The sequence below is a fragment of the Trichechus manatus genome, unplaced genomic scaffold (genome assembly GCF_000243295.1).
Source record: "Trichechus manatus latirostris isolate Lorelei unplaced genomic scaffold, TriManLat1.0 scaffold00024, whole genome shotgun sequence".
Taxonomy (NCBI): domain Eukaryota; kingdom Metazoa; phylum Chordata; class Mammalia; order Sirenia; family Trichechidae; genus Trichechus; species Trichechus manatus.
In genome coordinates this window covers 22,884,172-22,902,961 of record NW_004443960.1, presented here as the reverse complement: position 1 = coordinate 22,902,961, position 18,790 = coordinate 22,884,172, and the positions used below count along the sequence as shown (strand labels likewise).

At 44.0% G+C, this 18,790-nt stretch overlaps 1 protein-coding gene across 1 annotated transcript in view; it reads left to right on the top strand.

Moving 5' to 3' along the window:
* The first annotated feature begins 4,592 nt into the window (after positions 1-4,592).
* Positions 4,593-18,790, top strand: part of ARHGAP17 (Rho GTPase activating protein 17) — a 60,691-nt gene continuing 46,493 nt past the window's right edge. The window contains exons 1-5 of the mRNA XM_023728535.1: positions 4,593-4,732; positions 8,368-8,472; positions 14,498-14,571; positions 16,090-16,201; positions 16,444-16,520. Coding sequence (XP_023584303.1) covers positions 8,398-8,472; positions 14,498-14,571; positions 16,090-16,201; positions 16,444-16,520 — 338 coding nt within the window. The 5' untranslated portion in view covers positions 4,593-4,732; positions 8,368-8,397. The remainder of the gene's footprint in view (positions 4,733-8,367; positions 8,473-14,497; positions 14,572-16,089; positions 16,202-16,443; positions 16,521-18,790) is intronic.

The window sequence follows — 18,790 nt, the reverse complement described above, 5'->3', positions numbered from 1 at the left end:
GCGAGTGTGAATATGATATGCCTTGGTGATTTTCTTTTGGGGTCTCTTCTTTATGGGGTTCGTTGAGCTTCTTGGATGGCCATCTTTTCATCTTTCATGACATTGGGGAAGTTTTCTGTCAGCAGTTCCTCAGTGATCCTCTCTGTGTTTTCTGTTTTCTCCCCCTGTTCAGGAATTCCAATTACTCGTAAATTTTTGCTTTTAATTGTATCCCGCATAACTCTCAGGGTCTCTTCATTTTTGTTTGTTCTTTTTTTCTGAGTTTTTCTCAAACAGAGTTGTATCCAAGTGTTTGTCTTCAATTCCACTGATCCTGTCTTCCACCGTTTCAGATCTGCTTCTCAGCCCTTCTGTGACATCATCCATTTCTGAAATCTTGTTGTTTATCTTTTGGATTTCTAATTGTTGTTTTTGTGTAATTTCTAGTTGTGAATTTGTTTTGGCATTTTGTTCCTACATCATCTTCCTGACTTCTTCCAATTTTTTGTCTGTATTTTCCATGAATTTGTCTATTTTTTCCTCATGTTTGTCAGCTTTTTGCTTCAGTTCTTGGAGAATTCAGAGTATTAGAGATTTGAATTCCCTATCAGGTAGTTCTAGTGCATTTTCTTTCACAAGAGAGTCATCTGTGTTTTATTTTGGACGCCTACTGGAACCATCCTGTCCTGTTTTTGTAGATGTTTTGATATTGTCTGCTGTCTTCTGGGCATTCAGTAGTTATTTTTCTCGTTTATTGATTGTAGATTTGTTTGTTTCATCCCTTTTTTTAAAAAAAATATTTGACTATGTCTGAGCAGACGGACTGTGTGTTCTTTGTTGTTTGCTCGTCTTTGGGCACAATACTTTTCGCCTCCTTCTCCAACTGGCAGGGTCAGTCACTCAGATATGGTACAGCAAGGCAGGTCTAGCTGAAGAGGAGTTACTGGGACGGGTTTTTTGTGGCACTTACTACAGCCACTAGGGCGGGTCGGTAGTCAGTGCAGGGCAGGTTCCAGTAGGCTGTGCCTGTGCTGCTTGGTGGTGTGATGTCAAGCGCACGGTGCAGGTAGGCAGGATGCATCGGGGAGATTGTTATGTGTGGAGCCAAGATGGATATGGGAGAGAGGGGAGAGGAATAGGAGCCAAAAACATACAAACAAACAAAAAAGAATGCTAGGGGAGCTTGCTGTTGGAGTGGACAGATGAGAGACTATGAAATGGAGAAAAACAGAAGGGGGAAGAGGAAGAAAAGAAAAGAATGAATACATAAAGATCAGAAAGGTTAAAGAACTGCAAAGTTCCCAGAGATCCCACCGATGCAGCTATGAGGTCTGGGGAAGTCGCTCTAAGGTGTTGTTGCAGTACAGCCTGGCTAGAAGGCGTAGAGGTATACAACAACAGGTATTCAGGGATCAGAAAGAGAAGGAAGATATAGAGAGACTAGAAACTGAGCAATGAAGAAAGACAAAAAGGGAAAAAGAGGGAAAAGAAAACATAACAAATTTAAAAGAAAAAAAAAAAGAACAAGAAAGGCCCCCAAAAAAAACAGAAAAAAAAAAACAAAACAATGAAAAAAGTGCTCTCAGGGATCCCTCTGCACGTATGTGGAAGCTGAAGGGGGGTTCCTTGCCATGCAGCTTCGCCTGGCCAGAAGGGGCTCCCAACTCAAGGAAAAGAAAACAAACAAACAATTCAAAACGAACAAACGAACAAAAGCCCCAGGATCCCACCAGTGCGGTAGCCCAGACCGGGAAGCAGCTCCACACTCGAATGGAGCTCTGCAGCCCCTCAGGAAGAAGCAAAGATGGCGCACGGAGCCAGGCACTCGAGCGAAAGGCGGGGGAGGCAGCGAGAGGCAAGCAAGAAATCAAAAGAAGCAGGAAAAAAAAAGCAACACTAGCAAGCCAACAAATGGCACCCAGACAGCCGCCCACTTGGGTGTGTGGAATCCAAGCAGCCGGCGTTTCCTGGTCAAGAGACTGTGGCCACGGGACGCAGAGGAGGCTGAGCAGGGCTGAAGAGGGGTGGGGTGTGGGAAAGCGCACACTGCAAATTACCGGTTGTTTTGTCTGCTGCTGGACGCTCCGTGAGGCTGCTTTCTCGTATCCCCGTTTGCTGGTCTCCGATAGGAGTCCAAGATGGTGGATCCACGCTGCGTTAGCTGGTAGGGGACCTCTGCATGAATCTCTCCTTGCTCTCCGTTCTCTGTCAGTTTTCTCACTCCATTTGGTGTTTGGCTGAATTCTTCATCTGTTCATTTGGTGTTTTAGGGTTTCAGGATTGTTGTATTCTCTGTTTGGTTTAGTTTTTTGGATCTTTGTTGTGGAGGGACGGCGTGGTGCTTCTGCCTAGAGCGCCATTTTGCCGGAACTCCCTGTGCTGGTAAATTTTTAACAGCCAACTCTCCGAATAATGATGGATGGATGCATGGATGAATGGATGGTTGGACGGACGGATGGATGGAGGGATGCCCTGATTGTATTGTGCTGACATTGTATTTAATTTTTGATTTCAAGTTACCAATGTGAGGTCACTGAACAAGAATGCACACAATTTTGTTTCATAACAGGACATAATTTATTCTGATTCTCAGGCTGGTTGAATCTTTTCTTTTGAAGTTCTGAAATATTTTAATAGGTCCTGGGACTTTTCTCTGTGTACTTATCCTTACAGATGGAAGCCTGCACCTGTAGAGATTTCAGCATCAAGGTGGGTTCTGTCAGAGGTTGCGCAGGGCCCTGTCCACGTTTTGGTCCTGAATAGAGAAGAAAAGGAGAAAGTTACACAACCCAGTGATGGTATTTGCTAGAGTAGAGGCATAGCTATTGGTGAGAGGCATGGAAGGTGCTTACGGTGAGGCCTCATGACGAGAAAGGCCCTGTTGGGCTGACTGTAGGGTTTCTTTTTGAGGCTGGTTGCTTGATCTCACAGTCAGCTGGGGCCATGCTCCATTCTCCTAACTGGCATGACTATCCATGTTTGGCGCTTCAGCAATGCCTGGCACCATGCATGCCAGGCAAGGGCCTGGATGGCCTGTTTTGGCCTGCTGCTGGCAGAACTTGCTGATAGGGCTGACAGTGGCCCCCTTTGGGAGCAGGACCCTTGGCCTCATCTCCTCTGGACCTGAGAGGTACTGAGCCAGGTCAGAGTTCCGGCTTCCTGCAGAAACCAGTGAGTGAGCCACCTCTGATTTAATTGGGGCACTGCTGTGATGGCTGGCATTTGAAATCTTCTGTGGCAATGCCCTCTCTTCACTTAATGTGCCATTGCCCTGAGTGTACGCTGAAGGTGTGCCCCATGATACTTCTTGTCCTTGCCCACAGCTGGCACTGCTCTGAGCTGAGCAGTGTTCTGAGGTCATCCTGGGTGGTCCCATCTACTTTCTGGCCAAACAGGCTTTTCCTTCTCTTGCATTGGTTCATGGCAAGATCATGCCGCCTTCTATTCTGCACTACATCTTATGAAAAAGATTCACAGTTTCTGGTAAATTGATGCTCCCTCCTCTCCTTTGTTCAGGGATGAACTGGATTCTTGTTTCTTTAATAATTTCTTTGTTTCAATGGGAATTTGGTAGGGAAGTTAAATAACTCGACTCAAATCAATGTTTGAATCAGAAGACCAAAATGGCACCTTGACTGTAGTAATTCTGGGTACTGTGTATCGCAGTGATACAGCCCTGTTGAAGTGCAGACAAAAGTCTTCTTAAAAAGTTATCGATCAGTATCTGGCAACTGAGATGCAAGCAGTTCAGAACACTCTTCTGCTGATTGCTGGGGGCCATGATAGTTTTCTGGGAAGGCCCAGGAAGTTGTTAATGGTAGTTCTGAAGCATAGACAAGGGGAAAGTTGTAAAAGTACTTTTTCTTTTTAGAGTAAAGGTGGGAAGACATTTGAAAGAGAACATAAAACCAGTTGCCATTTAGTCAATTCTGACTCATGGCAACCCAATGTGTGTCAGAGTAGAACTGCGCTCCAGTGGCTGATTTTTTGGAGGTAGATTGCCAGGCCTTTCTTCCAAGATGCCTCTGGGTGGACTTGAACCTCCAGCCTTTCGGTTAGCAGTCAGGTTTGTTAACCATATGCACCACCCAGGAACTCTGAAGGACAGAATACTCAGTATTATCATTATTGTGTGTGATGGTCTGGACTTGTATTATTGCATAATGTTCCTGGATTTGTCACAAATTTGCTGCAGTAAGGCTGTGAAACTTGGAAATGAGAATTTTAAGAATGGACGTTTGAGCATCTCTAAAACAGTGTTTTCTCAAAGTGTTGTCTGTGGACCTCCTGCAGTGGGATTCTCAGTGGGAATGGACTTGTTAAAAATTCAGAATCTTGCTCCAGACCTATTGAAGTAGAATTTCCTGGGATGAGGCCTGGAAATCTATTTTTGACTCTCCCACCCTCTTTCCCCCCATGATTCTGTACATGCTCAAATTGGAGACCCACTGTTACAGATGACTTGTTCTTGTTTTGGGTTGCTGTTCTCTGCAAACTCCTCCCCCCCCCTTTGGTTTTGGGTTGCTGTTCTCTGCAAACTTCTCGCCCCCCTTTGGTTTTGCTTACATTGCCCTCTGATGTAAAAATTGATGAAATTTCCCCCTTTTTTGCCATTCATTTCTGCCTCTTTTGTTTTAAACTCCAGATTATTATTTCATGAGTTGCTTTTTCATTTCTGGATTTCTAACTCGGAACTTTTAATTTTTCCCACAGAGCTGAGAAAACAGAAGTCCTCAGTGAAGATCTGTTACAGGTAACCAAATATAATCTTTTTAAAATGCTCTGTTTAAAGACATATAAAGAGAGGGGGAAAAACCCCCATAGATGAGAATTGAAGCTTGTATTTTTTGCCTGGAACAATAAAATTGACTAGCATGGTTTTGAGCAGGAAAGAAAAGCAATTGAGTTGCAGGGGGATTTTAAAAAAAGGGATCTGAAACTTCGGTGTCATGTTAAGAAGTTCAGATAGGGCTATTCCAGCAACTCAAGTGCCAGGTGTTGGGGTGGGCTGGGGGTGGGACCAGGGCAGCCTGGTCTGTCCACTGGCACTGTGGCTTGGTCACGTGTCCTGGGTAGGCTGACCGACTCGAGACTGCTGCTGTGATGCTGTCCTTGATGGGACAGAACCCTGCCAACTGGAGCCCAGGGCCCCACCAGCTCTAACCTATATCTTCAGGTTCTCACCGCCCCCCCCCCCCCATGCTATTATTCTCCAAGGTATGACTCTGGGCCGAGTTGAGTCCTGAGAGACTTCTGGTCCCAGTGACCATGAGCAGATCTGTCAGAACTACCCTGAGGCCCTGAGGGACCTCCAGTCATCAGCCCAGGCTTTTTTCCCTCCCTGTAAGGACGTTTCCTACCACAGGTCCCTGACCACTCTGCTTCCCAGCCTCTCCAGTCTGTCTCTCAATAGGTTTCCCTGACTTTGGGGCCACTGGGAATTTCTCCCAGAAGGCCTTGGACCCTTTATGCAAGTCACTTCACAACCCCTACCCACCCCCACACACACATATACTTACCAGACTACTTAGGGAAGGGCAAAACGTCTTCTGGCACAGAAGTTTCTATTGAACAGTCTTACCTGTCTACTTGCCTTTCATTTGCATAACCTGGAGCAGGTCTACTCAGGTGAGTCCCTGAAGGACAAACATCTGCTCCCAGGTGACTTAGGTGACTTTCTGTCTTTTCCTATGGAGAGAAGAAGCTGGCATATCTTATCCAATTGCTCCTTCCACCATATCATGCTAAGACAGCGTTCTAAGTTATAACAACCTTCTGCAGGTAGAATGTTTTAAGAAAATTTTTTTCTTTTACTTGTTTGAGTTTTTTATTTTTTGAGGAATAGAAATTTTTATTAAGGAATAGAAGTTTGTTTTTAAGATTATTAAAGAATCACCCTTAACAGCCCTTCTTACTTGGTTTTTATCGTATATTTCAAATTCATTTTCAGACTTTCAGAAATACTATTTGATCTCATCAAGCTTTAACTGAGCTAGACTTTGTCACACCAGTATTCTCTTTCACATCCCACCTCAGTAATATGCATTATCTCATTGCATCCTTGAAAACCTAAGATGAGGACCAGGGGACCTTGCAGGTACTTTGAGGGTGGCAGAATTCCCAAGGGACTCGGGTAGCAACTGTCCGTTCTGGTTTTATTTGTCCAAACATCCATTGAGGTCTGAAGTCAATTTCTGGAACTCTTTATTTTATGGTTTTTAAATTATGAATTTAAGTTATAATTTATTTATTATTTAAAAAAAAAGAACAGTTGCTGTGAAGTTGATTCTGACTCATTGCAACCCCTGTATGTGAGTAGAACTATGTTCTGTAGAGTTTTCAATGACTGATTTTTCAGAAGTAACTTGCCAGGACTTTCTTCCAAGGCACCCCTGGGTGGACTCGAACCGCCAGCCTTTTGGTTAGCAGCCGAGTACATTAATTGTTTGTGCCACCCACGGGCTCCTATTGGTTATTAGACAATAATAAATAATAAGATATATCACTGAATTATTTTATAATACAAATACTTCATGTCTGTCACAATTGCTACAAATATTTCCCCCCTCTGATTTATGTTGTTTTTAGCTATTGAGGAGAGTGGTGGTAAAAAGTGCAGACATGGGTTCCCAACTGCCTGGTTCACATATCCAGCCCCTGACTAGCTCTGTGGCCTTGGGGGTTTGTTTAACCTATGCCTCAGCCTCCACATCTCTATAATGAGGGGAGTAACACTATCCAGCCCATTGAGTTGTTACAGGAGCTTAATGAGTAAAACGTGTCACACGCTGGGAAGGGAGCCTGGCATGTAGGAGGTGGTAGATATTAGTGATTTGTTGTTACTGTTATCACCTATGATCATTTGGTTTCTGGTGTGAAACTTCCCTTGATTTGCTCAGTGTTCTTCTAGCTCTTTCCCTAGACCTCTGTTAGAGCAGTTGCAAGAGGCTGCCTTTTATTTTGGTTGGGTAGAATTTTCTCAAGAGGCTGTGACTCCCTGGAGGGCGGGAACCATGATTTATTTACTGTTCTTTTTCTAGTACCTTGCACAGGTACTCAGTACGTACTTGTCGTTTCAACAGATGTTATGTGAACACCTTTTGTTTGTGTGCCAGATACTGTTCCAAACACAGAATAAATCAGTAAACAAAACAGACCAAGGCCCCTGTCCTTGTGGAGTTTACATTCTAGTAGAAATTAGAATTAAAAAAAAAAATTTTTTTTTTTCTGTTCTTGAGGCAAATGAAGAATGTATTCATTTTCTAATGTTTTAAAATCTGGCCATTATAAGATTTGGGGACAGTGACTCGGCATCTGCTTCTAAATATGAACTTGCCTGCTACTCCAAGTCCTGGTGGAACTTGGATCTGAGGAGAAGCTGTTGGTGTGGTGAGGACCCTTGAGAAGGAGCATAAAACCATCTCATTGGGTAAAATGTTGTGGGGTCAAAATGAATTCTGCTTTGAATTTGTTGACTTTTCTTTAAAATAGCATCCCCAAGGGCCTGCTCTCATTCTTAATGAGTCATCAGAATACACATTTTCGGCATTCCTTCCTGTAAAAAGCAGCTCTCTTTGCCATAAACAGCCCTGTCCCAGCATAATATTTTAGGAAACTAATCGTGATGTGTGGGTCCCTGAAGTTAGTGCTTCTTACTGCTTGCTGTCCATTTTGCTTTAGAGATTAAAAAACAAACAAAACAAAACTCAAAAAGGAATAATTTTGAAAACACTGATCTTGAGTTGAAATTGTGGAACATTTCTTTTGAGTCTTCTTTCTGATGTACTTATGTGGAAGGTTCCATTGCCATGTACAGCAGAGAGCTTCTGAGTATCCCTCTGGTTTTGCCCACTTGGCAATGGGTCTGGGGCAGGACTATTCATATGCAGTTGTACACGTTCGACCTGAGGCCCTGCTAGTACTGTAGCATGTAAATTGACAGCCATCACTCAGTCTGAGAGCAAGTTTTAGTTAAAACTCTCCCCTCTCCCTGCAGATAGATTCAACCTTGAAGGGATCTGAAAACCTCAGTGTAAGGGAGATCAGTGGTTCTCAGCCAGGGGTGATTTTGCCCTCCAGGGGTAGTTGGCAATGGCTGGAGACATTTTTGGCTGTCACATATGGGGGAAGGGGTTGCTACTGGCATCTAGAAGGTACAAGCCAGAGATGCTGCTAAACATCCTATGATGCACAGAACAGCCCCCACAACTCAGAATTAACCCAGCCCCAAAGTGTCCATAGTGAGAAACCCTGGTGTAGGTGGATGGGAATCATTTCCATTTACACTCATGAGCTAAACAAGACTCTGGGATGCTTTTCCTGCCACATGAGGGTGAGGCCCAGTTTGTCCTCAGGCCCTGCACATGGCTCCTTTGTCTCTCTTGTCAGATTGAGCGGCGCCTGGACGTGGTGCGGTCAATGTGCCACCAGTCGCACAAGCGCCTGACGGGCTGCTTCCAGGGCCAGCATGGCACTGACGCCGAGAGGAGACATGTGAGTATCAGATGCGGCACAGAGCTTCAGTCCTACGTCCGAAGCTGTTTCACCCCTCTGATTAGCTCGTTTCTTCCAGTCAGCCTCAGCAGATTTAACTGCAGATTTGTACCTCAAATTGCCGTTAACGCTCCTGACACCTGCCTGACCATAGCATTCCTTTATGCTTAAGACATTGCTGGGCTCAAAGCCCTGATCCATTGAATTTTTTCCAGATGCTTTTAGAGACTCCATAGGTCATTTGTCATTGATAAAAGAATGGACATGTCAGTTAGGAATCCTTTGATGGCAAAAGCTGGAGGCCTACCTTAAACCAACTTGGGAAGTCCAAGTAATTTATTAGCTCGGTAAATGGAGAGTCCAGAGGTTGGGTGGATTTGAGGTAAGACTCAGTCTAACATTTCAGTGGTGTAACCAGAAACCCAAGAGTTTTGTTCCTTTCTCGTCTCTATATCTTTTTTTTTTTATATTTTATTGTACTTCAGGTGAAGGCTTACAGAACAAATAGTTTCTCATGAAACAGTAGTACACATGTTGTTTTATGACATTGGTTAACAACCCCACAACATATTAACCCTCTAACTTCTCAACCTTTTTTTTGGTGAAAATACACATAGCCAAAGATACACCGTTTCAAAAATTTCTACATACACAGTTCAGTGACATTGACTACGCTCTTCCAATTGTGCTGTTATTCTCACTTAAGATGAAGGCTTACAGAACAAAATAGTTTCTCATTTAACAGTTACTACACATCTTGCCCTATGACAATGGTTAACAATCTCACAACACATCAACAATATCCTTACTCAACCTTGTGTTCCCTATCACCAGCTTCCTTGTCCCCTTCTGCCTTCTGACCCTTGTCACTGGACTCCTGTACCTCGTTAGTCTCATTTGGTTTTACGGGGCTGTCCACTCCCAGGCTGAACAGTGAACCTCGGAGGTAACCTCACCACTGAGCTAAAAGGGTGTCTGGGGGCCATACTCTCGAGGTTTCTCCAGTCTCCTTTAGGCCAGTAAATCTGGTCTGTTTTTTTTGTGAGTTAGAATTATGCTGTACATCCTTCTCCAGCTCTGTCCAGAACCCTGTGTTGTGATCCTGGTCAGAGCAGTCAGTGGTGGTAGGTGGGCACCATCTAGCTGTACTGGACTCAGTCCGGTGGAGGCCTTGGTAGCTGTGGACAATTAGTCCTTCGGACTAATCTTTTCCTTGTATCCTGTTCTCTTCATTCTCCCTTGCTCCCGAAGGGATGAGACCAGTGGAGTATCTTAGATGGCCGCTCACAGGCTTTTAAGACCCCAGACACTACTCACCAAAGTAGAATGTAGAGCATTGTCTCTATATCTTTTTAATGTCTGCTCTGTTCCAAGATGGGTACCCTTCATGCTTGTAAGTTGGCTACCAGCGGCTTCCAAGGGCTGTGAACTTCCGTGTGTGTCTCCAGCAGGAGTAGAGAGCATCTCTCCCAGTAGTTTTCTTAATGGAATGAGAAAGCTTCTTCCACACCACTGGCAGATAGAAATCTCCTATTGCACTGACCTGAATTGAGTCACATTCCACATTTTTGAACATTCCCATTCCACTCTAGTTACCGTGGTAGGAGGTGAGGTTGGGTGAGGAGATTCAGCTAATCAGACCCACCCCTAGAGCATGAGCTGTGGTCCTACCTTCAGCTCACAGGCTTTATGGGGCTGGGGAATATCCTTAAGAAAAATCAGGATACTATTATAGAGAAGAAGAGGATGAGCTGTAGGTGGCCAGACCACTGTATGTCTGTTCCAGGGTACTCAGAGTGTTCAGGTTTCTGCATTCCACCAAGTAGAGCACAGTACCTTTCGTTCATGACGCAGTTCTGTGCTTGGTTTTACAGGTTCCTTTCTCATGAGCATACACTGAGCCTTAAAACCATAAAACATTAAAGTGATAATTTCAGTGGCACACAGGGTAACTATGATGTGCTATATTATATTGTTTTGTCACCAGATGTGTCAAAAGGAGGAACTGGTGGTACAGATGATCTGTGTCTTCCTCCTTTTGTATTTTCTACAGACATTTATGAGGCATCTTGTAAACAGGGTTATTCCTCTCTCGCACAATATTTAGAATTCTGCAGTTGTGTCTGTCAGAGGAATGGAGGCTTGCATACACCTACCATGCCAGGAATGCCGGCCTCAGGGTCCCATCCCTCAGAATCAGACCCAGTCTGCCGGCTCTGCCCCCACTGTGCCTTCTCATTCTCTTGCCCAGCTTCTGCTCTGCCTGCCCTTTTAGTGTTTCCTAAGTTTCTGTCCTTCTCCTTATTCTCGCCGTCACATTCCCTGGGCTACCTTCTCTGTTCTCATGACTTCTATCTGGTGTGCTTATACCAGGGACTTCTAAGCCATTTTCAACCAAGCACAAAACCTCCTCCCCTAGCTGTCTGTTTTAGCGTGCATAACCAGTTCTTCCTTCTGTATTCTGTCTTGAATTCCATCCACCCTATTATGCAAGCTAGAAACTGTGGGACTGTCTTCTATTCACTTTTATTTTATCCTCCACCCTCCCATAGCTGCTTGATCAGCAAGCCCCGTGATTCGGTCTGTGCATATTGTTTGAATTCCTCACCTCCACTCCATCTCCACCACCTCGATTAATGCAAGACCCGATTACGTCTCACCTGGACTGTTGTCAACACATCCTGAGCTGTATTTCCTGCCTCTCATTTCCCTCCTTTCCAGTTTGTCTTCAGCCTGGTCACTAGAGTTGTTTTCCTGAAATACAAATTGATTCTGTCATGCTCCTGCCTTAAAAAAAAAAAAAATCTTAGTGGTTCTCAACAGGGACCAAAATTACACCCTTGGGAATATTTGGGAATGTGTAGGGACATTTTTGGTTGCCATAATGACTGGGGAATACGACTAGCATTTGGAGAGTGGGGACCAAGACACTAAACGTTCCGCAGTGCCTGGCGGGATAGTTCTACCCAAGGAACTGCCCCCAAATGCCAGCAGAGCCTCTTTTGAGAAGCACTGCCTGACCCCCCTTGCCTGGGATAATATCCAAACTCTAGCGTGACTTAAACCCTTTATACTCTGGTCCCATTTTCCTTATCAGCCTCATTGTCTCTGACTTCCTCCCATTCCCACTGCATTCTAGCCATATGATACCCAACCAAAACCAAACCAAACCCACTGCCATTGAGTCGATTCCGACTCATGGCAACCCCATGTGTTACAGAGTAGAACTGCTCCGTAGTGTTTTCTTGGATGTAATCTTTATGGAAGCAGATCACCAGGCCTTTCTTTCATGTCACTGCTGGGTGGATTCAAACCACCAACTTTTAGGTTAGTAGTTGAGTGCAAAGCATTTGCACCACCCAGGAACATTATGTAGTACCCACCAGTCCCCAAGTATATATTATTGTCCTTCACACAGTTACGTTTTGGTGTTCCTTTTGTCTGCAGTGCTTTGAGACAGCCCAAGTGTCACATATTAATTAGAAACAAACAAATTAAACAAATACTTATTAAACACCTACTGTGTACAAGTGCTGGAGATATAAGGTATCTTAGATGTAGTCTCCACCTTAAAGGTGCTCACAGCCTGGTGGGTGAGATACACACAAATGGATAATTATAAAACAGCATGATTAACAGAATTTTATCTGTATTATGGAAAGGTATTATGGAAGGATCAAGAATGGGTGGCACAGGAGGAGGGGGATAGTCAGGTGAGGCTTCTTGGAAGTGGCAGTGCTTGACCTGAAAAGGAAGAAATTAATGGCAGGTGATTGGCATATTCCAAGCAGAAGGGCAAAAGAGACAAAGGTGCCTGGTCCTCATTTCTAAAACTTAAAGCCTTAGCCTTCTTTTTCCAACCTCAAACAAAAGTACCAGAGACAGAGGGTTCTGAGGATGTCTACACTTGGCACATAAGAAGAGGAGCTGCTATGAAAATAGGAGAAGAATCCCGTGTTTGCACACGAGGCCAGAGAGTACGGAGGAAACCATAGCAGTCTCTAGAAAACATAGGAGGAGCATCCCAGAGTTCCCGCTGGAAGGCCCCATGCGTGGGAAGAGACAAGAACGAAGGGGATAGGGACGGCACGGGTGGCCTTCCCAGTTCAAGCTGGTGACATGCCAGAGCTAATATTGTGGTTCATAGTAAATCTGGAATTACTTCTTTTTATGCAGTTGGCTATTGCGTGCATTTTACAAATTAAGACTTGGGAGCTTTTTAAACTGATCCCTGGTGATAGAAAAGCTGTTCACCCCAGAAAGCCTGAAGACCTCTCTGTGGAGGAGTTTGATGTTGGTGAACAAAATCTTCTTTAACGAGCTCATGTGTCCAGTGGGCTTTCCTTATTAATTTATATCAGGAGGCAAGATCGTTGTGGTTTTGGGGCCGGGGCATGGAAATCACAGGCTATTTACAACTGGGAGCTTGAATATTTGCCAAAACAGACTTCTCTCTTTGTGATTGTTTTTCCATAGAGTTGGAATCTCAGAGTTGGTTTTGCTTAATATCCCACACTTAAATTCTTTTAGAAAGGCAGCATATCTAGAACATATGAATGATCTTCTTTCTTATATGAATCAAGCACACTCCCAATTTTCTCACATCTTCCTAGTCTAGAAGTGTGGAAGCAGGATTAGTCTCCTTGCAGGCAGATGGGACCCATTACTTTTTTATTAGAAAATAACTTGGGAGAAGGGTAGATGGGTAAATATGTTGTTACTTATTTTTAAATTTCAGTATGCTGTTTTGAGTAGGCTATATATTCATATTTTTCAAAATTCAGAGTATACAAAAGAATATAAAGTGAAGTCTCTCCCATCCCTCATCCCCAGGCACCCAGTGCCCCTCCCCAGAGGCCACCAGTATTAGCAGTTTCTGTATCACCTTCCAGAGATATTCTGTACAGTATAAGCCAACACACGCATGAATGTAGTTGATGGTGCACTTTGGAGGTGGAAGAGGTAGGTAACATGCAAGTGGTCACAGCGGAATAGTGATGCAGCTAGGTGGACCCTGGGTCTCTGACCTGAGTGCTCTTTCTATTGGGAAAGTGAAATTACACAGGGAGCTGCAGAATTGAGAGCATTTTTTGTTAGCCAATTATGTGGTATAACTGATGCACTTGTTACTTTCCTCTTCTACTCATATTTTGAGTTAAGCATTGGCCAAGACACACTGACCTGGAGGAAGAGTCATGTGGGACTGAGGTCTGGCTCTACCACCCTCTCCCCGGGTACTCGACCAGGCCATTTAGCCTTCCTGGGCTTCAGTTTCCTTGACTGTACAATCAGAACCTTAGATCAGATGATCCTTGTCATTTCCAGCTGAAAAGCAAATTTCTGATAGGAAACTAAGTGACTTTGTGCTTAAAAACATTACAAATTTTTTTTATATATACTTAGATATTTAACTAAAGCTAAATCTTTATGATTATAGCCAAAGTAAGAGCCAGTTTAAGAATGAATGTTCTAGCAAAAGATTTTGAAATCGAACACTTTATTGCATTTATTTGTTGTGATAATCACTCTAGTGCCTGGGACGTGGTGGTCACTTGATTAACTAATAGTAATAATAATAATGATAATAAAACCTCATTGCCTTCGTGTCAATTCCGACTCATAGCAACCCTATAGGATAGGGTAGAACTTCCCCCATAGGGTTTCCAAGGAGCGGCTGGTGGATTCAAACTGCTGACCTTTTGGTTAGCAGCTGAGCTCTTAAACACTGCACTACCAGGGCTCCAATAATGATAATAGCAGCTTTCCCACGTGCTAGGTACTTGACGATGAATATATCCTAAGACGTGGGCACTATTACCATCCCTGTTTTACATGCATGAGGAAACTGAGGCACAGAGGGATTGTCACACAACTAGTACTTTTGAGACTAGGATTTGAACTCAGGCTGTCTTTTTCCTGGGTCATTTGACTAGAGGGAGACATCAAGGAATGATGATCTGAAGTAGATAACTGAAAATGGGTATCAAACAATAATGAAGAGAACTCACTTTCTTCTGCCTTCCAGAAAAAACTCCCTTTGACAGCTCTCGCTCAGAGTATGCAAGAAGCATCTGCTCAGCTAGAAGACTCACTCTTGGGGTAAGAGTCGACTGTTTTCCAAGAGCTGAGTGCCCTCAGCGGTTGGGCTGGATGGTGTGCATGGCAGCCCCCTGCATGACCAGAGGGCCATGGAAGGCTTATCCTGCAGGTTCTGTGGGAGAAAGTGGGGTCAAGGCTGAAGAATCTTCCTTTAGTAGGAGCAAGGCCCAAGTTGGAAAGGTTGTTAATGAAAATCATTGATAAAAAACAAAACCCATTGCCATTGAGTTGATTCTAACTCATAGCGACCTTATAGGACAGAGTAGAACTGCCCCATAAGGTTTCCAAAGAGTGGCTGGTGGATTGGAACTGCCAACCTTTAGGTTTGCAACCCAACGCTTAACCACTGCGCCACCAGGGCTCCAAGTTGGAAAGGTCGTTAATGAAAATCATTGATAAGGATCAGATTTATTCCCCTAAAGCTTGGGTATAAGAATTTGGTCCCTTCACTGTTCAGGTGTTGACTCGGATTTATAAACTCTGACCAGTCCCTCTGAGTTCTTAAGAGTCATTTCCTTTAAGGGTGGTCACCAAAATGTCATTGATGGCCGTCTCCAGGTAGTGAGTTTTCTGAATTATTTGGATTTTTTTAATTTTTGCAATAGGCATGTATTATTTGAATAACTGAAAAAAATCATAGAGCTACTGTCATTGTAAGAGGGAAAGGCTTGCCCTTCCCTGTAGCTGTTCTCCAGCATGGCTGGTGTCCCTTAATCCTGTCTGTTGTCCCCTCTGTAACATGCGCCCTCCTCCCCAGTTGCACCTGGCCTTTGGAGTTTCAGCCCATTTCCTTCGACCTGCCATATTGTATGTCCTACAATCCTCCCTTCATTCTTTGAAAGAGAATGGCTTTTTCCCACTCTTCACCCTTCCTTTATCCTGTCTGTTCTCCCAATACGGAGACAGTGGCCCTGGGAGGAGGTGACTCATGCCTACAGGCTGGCGTTCCTGCTTCCTCCACCCTGAACGTGTTTCCATATTTGTGCTTCCTCATACTATTGCCGTCATCATCATCACAGTTGTTAAAAGAGCGCTTGCAATGTGCCAGCACTGCTTTAAGTGCTTTCCACGTAATAACTCATTCAATCCTTAAAACAACCCGTTAATACCCCCATTTTACAGATGAGGAAATTGATGAACAGAGAAGTAAATTGCCCAAGGGCACATAACTGGTCAATAGCAAAGCCTGTATTTGAACTTGGGCAGGCTGGCAGCAGAGATCAGGTTCTTACCCACAACACCACAACACCTGACTTGGGAACCTCATCCTTGAGTAAGGTGTGACCTCACTGTTTACAACTCCCCCCGCCCCATACACATGCACAAAACACACACCTGAGAGAGTCTTTCTCATTTTAAAGCACAAATCTGTGGACCCACGTTTTAGCTAATTTTCTGGCTTTACTGTTGTAATCCTCTAACGTCTTCCTATTATGTAGAGACCAGAATGGTTCAACATTGGTACGCAGGTGCCTGATTTAGTGAACATATGCTCATTAAAGCGTCTTGTTTTTAAAGGAAGATGCTGGAGACATGTGGAGATGCTGAGAATCAGCTGGCACTGGAGCTCTCTCAGCATGAAGTCTTTGTTGAGAGGGAGATCTCAGACCCTCTGAATGTCATAGCCGAGGTGGGTGCTTTGCTGTGTGGCATAGAAGAGCCGAGACCAGCATGGACTGGGTGGTGAATGCTTCACCTATGTCTATAATTTTAACAATTGCCAGTGTACAGTAATTTTTGTAAATAAAACAAGTAAATTAGGCTACAGAATACTTTGCCTTAGAGAAAAAAATCTTCAAATAAATATTGCACTTAAAAATGTTAAGATAAAAGCCCTGAAGCGTATGCCGTTTGGTGTGTTCTTCTTTTTAGGTGGAGATTCCCAACATCCAGAAACAGAGGAAACAGCTCGCTAAATTGGTGTTAGACTGGGATTCTGTCAGAGCCAGGTAAAGTCAAACCGTAAAAATACCCAGTAATGCTATCAGGTCACATACCCGGCAACCGTCACCATCCCCAACACAGATGAGAGAAAGACCAATGAGCGGACAAAAGGGAAGTCGTCACAAAGTCATGCCCGTGACCCATAGACTGAGTCAATGTCCTACTGACACCCCTTTTTAGACCTCATTTTCCCAAGCAGGGCCGCAGGGGTGTTGTTAGAGGGTGATGTGCCATTATTAGTGAACTGGCAATGAAAGGAGATGGGAAAAAAATGGAAAGAAAGCATGTGTATTAGGGGTGGGAGATGGGGACGGTGGCAGACAGTTGCAATAGCATAGCTCTTGGGATAGTGGAGTGTACCAGTAAACAGATTTGCCATCTTAATAGCCCCTGGAGGTGGCGCTATGTTACAAACCCTGTAATATCATGAAATGTTATGCTCAAAAGGGAGGAACACGGGTAAAACTAAGCAACAATAACCAGAGGACTGCTGACTTGTGGGTTAATGTCACCTGGACTCCAGTCTTGGCTCTGTCTTGATTGAATTTTTATCAGTAACGTATGTGGCATCAGAGGTGGCTTTCTTCTCGTGTGTGGGAGTTGGGAATAGGAAGACAACCATCACTGACCCCAGTCCATTCTCATGCTTTATCACAGGGGCTGACACTTTTTCTGTAAAGGGCCAGATAGTAAATACCTCAGTCTTTGCAGGCCAGATGGTCTCTGTGGCAACTGCTCCACTCTGCAGTTGTGGCAGGAAAGCAGCCGTGGTCTATACGTAAATGAGTGGACGTGGCTGCTTCCTATAAACCTTTATTTACAAAAACGGGTGCCAGGCTGGCTTTGGCCTGTGGATCATAGTTTGCTGACCCCTGCTTTGTTAGATTATTTAACCCTCATTACAGTCCTTTGAGGAGTCTGGGTGGCACAAACAGTTAATCACTTGTAGCCAAAAGATTGGCAGTTGGACCCCATCTGGAGGCACCTTGGAAGACAGGCCTGGCAGTCTGCTTCTGAAAGATACAGGCTTGAAAAACCCTAAGAAGCAGTTCTACTCTGCACACATGAGGTAGCCATGAGTTGGAATTGACTTGGTGGCAATTAACAACAACAGTCCTGTGAAATAGACAGGACTGTTTCTATTTGACACATATGTGGAGCTACGGCTGTCATTTACTGAGTTCCTGTTACTGGTCTGCAAGTTAGAGAAGTTTAGAAAATGGCTATAACAATGCTGCATTTCCTTGTTTCTGAGATGCTGTTGAGGGGTCCTTGGGGGGTGCAAATGGTTTGTACTCAGCTACTGGGCCAAAGGTTGGTGGTTCAGACACACCCAGTGGCACCACAGAATAAAGACCTGGCAGTCTGTTTCCGTTAAGATTACAACCAAGAAAACCCTATGACGCAGTTCTACTCTGTAACACATGGGGTCACCATGAGTCAATCGACTTGATGGTAACGGGTTTGTTTTTATTAAGATGCTGTTGAGTACTAGATGCACCAATGATTTAATTTCAGGTTTTTTGGGGGTGCAGGGGAGACAGACACTTCATTAAATGTACACATTAATTGTTAAGACATATTCTGACTTAAGAAATGTTGAGGTGATTAAAAGGTGCATCTAGGTTTTAAAAAGTGGGAGCTGTCACATGAACTCCCTATTTCTGATCCTCTTGAAAAGTCAAAAGAAAAAGTAGGTACAACTAAGAGTGAACGCATGGTAAAAATGATCACGACACCCATTTATAGTACAGTTGCTACATGCTAAGCATTGGGCTACATATGTTATGTTTGCTCCTTTGATTTGCCCACCAATCCCTATTCATTTGCTTAGTTATGTTTTTGACAGATCTCAACTGGGTATTTACTATGTATCAGACTGTGTGCTGGACACTAGATGCGGAAGCCCCTCAATAAGAGCTGAAGAAGGAGCAGGGGTTAGGAGGTTAATGTAACACCCCCTACCCTTGAGAAGAGACTGCAGTCCTCCTTTTACAGATAAGGGAGAGACCTCTGTATATTATCTATATGACTTGCTTCATGCCATGTAGATAATAAGTGGCAGAGCTAGGATTCTGAATGCAAAGTCCACGGTCTCCTTAACAGGGTAAACACTGTGACAGAAGCAGGGCCTGGGAGTGGAGGCTACCCTGAGGCACGTTTTTGCTCAAGATAAAGAAGGCTGTTCTAGTGGTTAATTATTTGATCTTGACATGAGTGACTTCACAAGGCAGTGAATGCTCCCTGACTGGAATTGGTTGAGTGATGTTATAGA